At 55.6% G+C, this 7,910-nt stretch overlaps 1 protein-coding gene across 1 annotated transcript in view; it reads left to right on the forward strand.

Moving 5' to 3' along the window:
* MLPH (melanophilin) overlaps positions 1-7,910 on the forward strand; it is a 47,434-nt gene that overhangs the window by 24,627 nt on the left and 14,897 nt on the right. The window contains exons 6-9 of the mRNA XM_010862049.1: positions 392-495; positions 2,297-2,416; positions 3,352-3,556; positions 5,654-5,793. Of these exons, the coding sequence (XP_010860351.1) occupies positions 392-495; positions 2,297-2,416; positions 3,352-3,556; positions 5,654-5,793 (569 nt within the window). The remainder of the gene's footprint in view (positions 1-391; positions 496-2,296; positions 2,417-3,351; positions 3,557-5,653; positions 5,794-7,910) is intronic.

Consider the following 7,910-nt stretch of genomic DNA (forward strand, 5'->3'; position numbering starts at 1 on the left):
GGGAGGGACGCCAGGGGCTGAGCCTCACCCCCCAGTCTCGGGGGCTGCTGAGAAGGAGGTGAATGGACTGCAGGTGAAGAGGTTTGTTGGGCTGAGCATGACAGCTCCAGAGCCCCTTCGGCCATCGCACCGCAGTGTCTTCAGATCCCTAGGAAGCAGTCAGTGAAGGCGACTGTTGGTGAAAGTGATGCGGGGCGTTGGTTTCCTGCTGTGGATTCAGGCCAGCCCTATGCGATGCTCCGACAGGGCTCTGGAGGCCAGCAAAGGGCCTGGTCGGGTAGCTTCACAACAGGTGGAGGTGGGGGGATGGAGGGATGCGTGGGTGGGTGGGTGGATGAATGGTTTGTCCCGGTCTCTCTTCCTGGTGGAGTCACGCAGGCATCCACTGCAGGTGGGCCTGAGCAGATGCCCGGACACCCAAGTGGAGAGGAAGAGCAGACTGATGAGGATGGAGAAGGGGACACAGCGGCCCAGGCCCAGCCCCTTGGCAGCCAAGTAGGTCTTCCGCCAACCTCGCCCACTTCCCCCCGGAAGCTGGAGCCTCTGTTCTGAATTCCGGAGAAACCTCAGGCTCTGCGTGCCTCCACTAGCTAACCTGGCAGGAGCCCGGAGATCCAGCCACCTCCGCCGTGCTCCGGGGTCTCTGAGATGGCTGGGTACCAAATCCAGATGTCCTCTCAGCTCTCAGCATCAGTATCCGGTGGGAACCCAGAGCACACAGTGGAGGGCAGGGCCTGCCTGGACCTCCAGCCTGGCCCATCCAGCCAAGAGTCCTGGGGCTTGTCCTGAGGGCACCAGTGTCCCCGAGTCAGCCTTTGTACCTTTCAGGGAAGCAGCCCCCTCCAGCTCTCCTCTGTGAAATTTCTTGCTTTTGTTTATAGCCAACCATGAGTCTTGCTTTTATTGGTTTATGCCTGTTTTCACCTGTTTTTTCAAGGCTGTGTTCTTTATTTTATTTATTAGTTATTTTTGGCCCTGCCCAGGCTTTGCGGCTGCGTGTTGGCCTTCTCTAGTTGCAGCAAGCGGGGCTTTCTCTCTAGTTGCAGTGCTCATCTTTCTCACTGGAGGGGCCTCTGCTGTTGCAAGGGCTTCCCTGGTGACTCAGACGGTAAAGCGTCTGCCTGCAATGCGGAAGACCTAGGTTCGATCCCTGGGTTGGGAAGATCCCCTGGAGAAGGAAATGGCAACCCACTCCAGTCTTCTTGCCTGAAAAATCCCACCGACAGAGGAGCATGGTGGGCTACAGTCCACGGAGTTGCAAAGAGTCAGACACGACTGAGCGACTTCACTCACTGCTGTTACAAAGCACGTGCTCTGGGCTACACGGGCTTCAGGACCTTCAGCACATGGGCTCAGTAGCTGTGGCTCCCGGGCTCTAGAACACAGGCTCAGTGATTCTGGTGCTTGGGTTTAGTTGCTCCTTGGCATGTGGGGTCTTCCCACCAGGGATCAAACCTGTGTCTCCTGCATTGACAGGTGGATTCTGCCACTGAGCCACCAGGGAAGCCCCGTTTTCCCTTAGTCTGTTTTCACGTAGTTTTCAACTTATTTTTGGAGATAAAGGCAGGAGAGAGAGCCTCTGGGGGTCTGGGCGGGACGACAAGGGGATGGGGGCAGGGGTGGGGCAGGGTGGGTGGTGCTGGATGGAGACCCTTGGAGAGTCAGGGAGTCTCTGAGAGCCACACTGGCAGTTCTGCCAGCTGCTCCCTGGGGAGCACATGCATCTTCTTATGAAAATAGAACTGTACTCGTGCTATTTACTGGGCTCCCGAATCACTCTCTAGTGTCTGAAATATTCCCTGCAAATACATTCAAAAGGTGGAAACCGTTATGAAGGAAGGATTTGGAACTCAGCTCTGCTCTAGCATCTAGAGGTGAAGGAGCTCTTGGGGGCCCCGTTCCCCACCTTCTCCCCATGCTGGGCTCCCCTCCTTCACCAAAGGGGGAGGGCCGGGAGGCCCCCCCCCTTAGCCCGAGAAACCCTGCCTGCCCCCCCAAGGCTGCGGCCCACGCCTGTGACCTCAGTGCCTCTGAGCAGCCAGGTGCCCATCGGAGGCCCAGTGGGTGTTTCCCCCTGCTCTTCTAAGAGGGGATGGGGGTGCGGATCCTGTGATGGGGGTGGGCTCTGGGCAGCCCTTGGAGCCTCCTTGGAGTCTGCTCGTGTCTAGCACAGAAGGCAGATGGGCCCGTGAAGGAGCCCTCCCTCCCGACCCCCTGCTGCCTGGGGTTGGGATGTCTGGCCCCCACCATCAGGCTGACCCTCCCTCCTCTCTCCCTGAAATCCCTACCTGCTCAGAAAAAGCGCCTCCTCCCCATCCACGGCTGGGACTTTGAGGCCGACTCAGACGACTCCAATCCATTCTGTGGTTACCCGCCAAGCCTGTCCTCGGTCTCAGGGGCCACAGACGGCCTGCAGGTCAGTGGGCTCTCTTTTCGCCCCTGAGTTAACCTGGGGGACAGGTTTTTGGGCCCCAGGAAAGGACAGCATTCTGGGGGACAGTCTGCTATGCTTGTGGGCATAGCATCGGGGGGAGGCAACTGGAGTCGGGGTACAGAGGCCTCACACCCTCCTGTCCTGGAGAGCCTGGGTGGGCTGCTTTGAGAAGAGGGGTGCAGGGCCAATGAGTCGGGGGCCTGGGTTGTCTGTCCTCTAATGAAGGCAGACCCCCCGTGACTCAGGAGTGCAGGTAGAGGAGTCGGACGGTCCCCGAGCCCCACAGCCCTGGTCTGATCTGCAGGGCTCCTGTACCTCATTGCCCAAGCTAGGCTGGTCTTGTGGTGGAAGAGGCTGTTAGTAATCACACCAGGACACGGGGCCTCCGCAGGGCTGCCAGGGAGAGCCCGGCCGTGTGGTCCCTCGGCTCCTTGGCTCTGTGCCCTTGGTCTGGGCAACCTGTGTGAGGCTCCCCACCTCCCACCTCATCTGGAAAAGGAGTGATCTCTGCCTCACGGAATCCCTTCCACGAGGGACTGGAGACTGAGCCTGGCGCACCCCATCCCCAGAGTGACGGTGCCCCAGCTGGAGCCCTGACATCTCAGTGCCCTGGCTCTGGTGGTGCCAGCCCAGGATGGGGTCCACCCAGGGTGATCTATGGACCCCTGGGTGCAGGGTCCAAAAGGGAAGAGAGCTGGGACCCAGCACCCATCAGGTCTTTGGTCCACGGTCCTGCTCTGGTGGCAAGTCCAGCCCTTTGAAATGAAAGGGAGTTGAATTGCTGGGGTGGAGAGGAGGGGTGACTTGTGTTTGGTCGGTCAAATGATACCTGAAAACTCTCAGTCCTTGGACTGGAAAGACATTCCAAGGAGCTGCCTGTTCCTAGTGAAACCTGCTGACCATTCCCGTGTGTTCAGGCCCTCACAGATGACCCCTGCGCGGAGGAGACCACCTCCCAGGAGGCCGGGATCCTGGACCAGGCTGATGCCAGGGCCCCCGGTTGCCACCCCCGTCCAGAAGAGCAGAGGATCAGCCTCTCACCTGCCGGACCAGACGAGCTCTCGGAGCTCTGCCTGCCGGGAGAGTCCTGCACTGCAGGCCCAGGGGTCGCTGCCACTCCTGGTGAGTGCGCTTGACCGTGGTCTTCCACACAGGCTCCACACGGGAGTAGGGGATGGCTGGAACCCGGCACCTCGCAACGCTGGGACACTGGCTGATTGCCAGGAGCCCCTTCCTTCCTGGGATTGTCCAGCGTGTGCAGTCCTGGCAGACGCCGCTGTCAGTGGAGCTCCCTGGGGCGGGGTGCCTCCCCGTAACCCTCAGAGGTACCAGCTCAACCCCCTGGCTGGTCACACCTCACTGCCACCCGTGACGGGGGATGTCGAGTGGGAGTGGGATAGAGACACGCAGGGTCTCTATGACCTATGAAATGACTAGGGTCACCGGTCACCTGGACCAACCTTCCTGGCCGCAGGACCAGGCAGTTCCAAACCTGGGACCGAGATAGGGCGCAGGTCCATCTGGGCTGCCTGCCTGCCTGCTGTGACCCGGGAGGTCTGCTCGTGCTGAGACCCTGGGTTCGCTCAGTTTGATTTTGTTATCAGTGGCTTAGAGATGAAATCTCGAACCACTGTCTGTCTCTGTGCCCTGTGGGAGTGGGCGCCGGGGTCCGGGGGGTCAGGTGTCCGAGTGATGTAGAAGCCAATGAGACCACAGACAGCCCAGGCTGCCCGCCACAATGTGCTCCCACCTGACCTGACCACAGTGGGGCCAGCTCCCGGGGAAATGTAGTTAAGACAGTGTCTGCCAGGAAATGGGCCTTCTTTCCATTTTCCCTTTTCATTGTATTATAGGGACTCTAATCTCATGATCCACACGCCCATTAAGATGCTGGAGGCATTTGGGGGGTGGGGAGGGGACTTTTATTTCCCCATAAACAATGGGTAAGTGAATCTACATTGACTGAGTCTTTGGATGAAGACGTAGATCAGCACGTTTCCTCCCGGGATCCCTGATCACCCCCAGCACGTGGATGGCGGGGGCAGTGGGAGGGGAGGGGAAGACAGACTCTGTGGAGCTGGGGCAGGTGCCTGGGGGGCCAGGCAGCTCTGAGTACCAAGCCCAGCTCTGCTGACCAACTCGCCACCCTATCTCCTGGACTCTAAGACATATTCTGTCACCTCGCCTCTTAAATCGGGAGCATCTTACAGCAAGTGTGGGAGACTGATCCTTAGTGCCGTCTCAATAAATGTATCAGACAAGTCACAAGGTCTGAGCTTTAAAGGAGTACGGTGTGTGCTTGATCAAACCCCTTAACCACCGGGCTCAGTGTCCTCATTGTAAACCAGGGCCAGCACCTAACTCACCACACTGTTGGGGACTTTAAATGGGATGGTTGTATCTGTTAGCTATTGCCGAGTAACAACTTATCACAAACGTACTGGCTTAAAGCTACACACATTGACAAGCCCACAGGGGCCAGGTGTCTGGCACGGCTTCCCCAGGTCCTCAGCACAGGTCTCCTGGGCTGCAACCACAGGGTCATTAGGGCCGGAGCCTCATCCGAGCTCAGAGCCCCGCCCCCAGGCCATGCAAGGTGTCGGCAGAGCCCTGCGGCAGGTCAGACACAAGAGCAGCTTGTGGACGCTGACTCCCGGGACATGGGCTCCTGTGTGTCCTCCCACGCAAGCTCGCCCCCTCCCTGTCCCAGCATGGCTGTGTATGGTGCGCTCCAGGCCAACCCAGAGCTTGGAGGGTACTTTCTGGTGAGGACTTGGGGGATCTGCCACCACCAGGGCCCAGGAATAAGCCTCTGAAGTGACACCATCGGTGACCCATGCCCATGAGTCTGGGAATCACTAGTCTGGCAGGAAAGCCAGCCCCAGAGACTAAGGTGGAAAGACTTCCAAAAGTCATGTCCACGCGTGGAAACTTGCCGGGACCCATGTCTGTCACACCAGGCACCACCTAGCTTCCAATGCTTGGAGCCCCCAGTGAGTGCCGGCCGGGCCAGGGGCTTCTGTCCCCAAAGTTCCTCGTAGGGGGACAAGGACTCCGCTCCCTTCTTATCTCAGTTGAGGGATCTTCAGCCCCGTATCGTCAGTGGAGTAGAACCATGTCTCCATTGTCTTTGATCTCTCATTTTTCTTCATTGGATAAAATGCCCACTGACCTTCAGTTTTTCACCCCACATAACACAACCCCATTCTCACTCCAAAGGGACAAACATCCTCAGGAATGAGCAGCTGCCCTCCCAGTATCTGGCCGACGTGGACACCTCGGATGAAGAAAGCATCTGGATTCAGAGAGTGGCCTCTCACCATCCCAGACAGAAAGGCTGGACTGCCTCTGAGAGCCAGGTAAAGGGGGACGGAAAGAACACATTCTGGTTGCTTCTTTGGGTCTGAGGTCTTTTTACCTTAACGTCAGTTCACCTCTGAGAGCTTAAAGCTTTCAGAACTTTTAAACTACAAGATTGGCAAGCCCACATAACAGAGATGCGGTGTCTTCAAAATATATTTTTTATTGACATGAAATTCACATAGCACACAATTAACCATTTTAAAGTGAGCAGTCCAGAGCTTTCCTGGTGGCTCGGTAGTGAAGAATCCACCTTCCAGTGCAGGAGACACGGGTTCCATCCCTGGTCTGGGAGGATTCCACGTGCTATGCAGCTACTAAGCCCATGGGCCACAAATACTGAGCCTGTGCTCTGGAGCCCAGGAACTGCAACTAGAGAAAAGCCCGTGCAGCAGTGAAGACCCGGCACAGCCAAATAAATAAATAAAATTCTAAAAATAAAATAAACGACGCATTTAGCAGAATGAACATTTAGCAAAATAACCAATCTGCATCTAGCAGATTCACAAGGTGGTGCAAACGCCACCTCTGTCAGCTCCAATCCGTCTTTGTCACCACAAAGGGAAGCTTGTACCCTCCCGCCCCACACACACCGGCCTGCTTCCTGTCTCTGCGGGTTTGCCTCTTCTGGACAGTCCACATAAATGCAATCGTACAATCTGTGACCTTTTGTTCCTGGCTTCTCTCACTGAGAGCAGTGTTCTTGAGGTTGATCACGTTATAGCAGGTATCAGTACTTGATCCCCTGTAATGAAAATATCTATTTTATACTTTATCAAGTATTGTGTCTTTAGGGAATTCCCTGGGTGTCCAGGGGTTAGGACTCTGACCTTCCACTGCAGGGGACTCGGGTTCGATCAGTGGTTGGGGATCTTAAGACATATATATATATTTCACAAGAGGAAGAAGCAACCTGTTATTCCAAAGCCTTTCAGTTCAGTTCAGTCAGTCATGCCCAACTGTTTGAAACCCATGGACTGCAGCACGCCAGGCTTCCCTTTCCATCAGGAGTTGGCCTGGAGCTTGCTCAAACTCATGTCCATTAAGTCGGTGATGCCATACAACCATCTCAGCCTGTCATCCCCTTCTCCTCCTGCCTTCAATTTTGTCCAGCATTAGGGTCTTTTCCAGTGAGTCAGCTCTTCGAATCAGGTGACCAAAGGATTGGAGTTTCAGCTTCAGCATCAGTCCTTCCAATGATTATTCAGGACTGATTTCCTTTAGGATGGACTGGTTGGATCTCCTTGCAGTCCAAGGGACTCTCAAGAGTCTTCTCCAATACCACAGTTCAAAAGCATTGGTTCTTCGGCTCTCAGCTTTTTTTATAGTCCAACTCTCACATCCATACATGACTACTGGAAAAACCATAGTTTTGACTAGAGGGACCTTTGTTGGCAAAGTAATTCTCTGCTTTTAAATATGCTATCTATGTTGGTCATAGCTTTTCTTCCAAGGAGCAAACATCTTTTAATTTCATGGCTGCAATCACCATCTGCAGTGATTTTGGAGCCCTAAAAAATAAAGTCTCTCACTATTTCCATTATTTCTCCATCTATTTGCCATGAAGTGATGGGACCAGATGCCATGATCTTCATTTTCTGAATGCTGAGTTTTAAGCCAACTTTTTCACTCTCCTCTTTCACTTTCATCAAGAGGCTCTTTAGTTCTTCTTCGCTTTCTGCCATGAGGGTGATGTCATCTGTATAACTGAGCTTATTGATATTTCTCCCGGCAGTCTTGATTCCAGCTTGTACTTCATCCAGCCTGGCGTCACAGGCTACCAACTGCTCCCCAGGGCCTTGGGGATGAGAAGTAGGGCTGCCCAGCAGGTAGGGCCTTCGCTGAGCCCCCTGCCCCAGCGCTGACAGCAGGAGATCTGCCCTTCTCCAGCAGGGAGGGTGGGGTGCCGGCCTGTCCTCTGTCCAAGCCGGCCTGGAACGGGCGAGGGGCCTTTCCAGCCTCAGGCCCTTCATGACTGCACTCTGGAAGGTGGCCTGTGGAGCTCCTGACTTGTAGGAGGAGCCTGTCTTTGCTTGACTCTTTGGTGAATCAGTGTCAGGTTTGGGCTAAAGCATCAGTGGGGCAGATGCGCGGCTTCAGCTCTGCGTGTCTCCCT

This window comes from Bison bison, unplaced genomic scaffold (assembly GCF_000754665.1).
Source record: "Bison bison bison isolate TAMUID 2011002044 unplaced genomic scaffold, Bison_UMD1.0 scf7180017864475, whole genome shotgun sequence".
Lineage (NCBI taxonomy): Eukaryota > Metazoa > Chordata > Mammalia > Artiodactyla > Bovidae > Bison > Bison bison.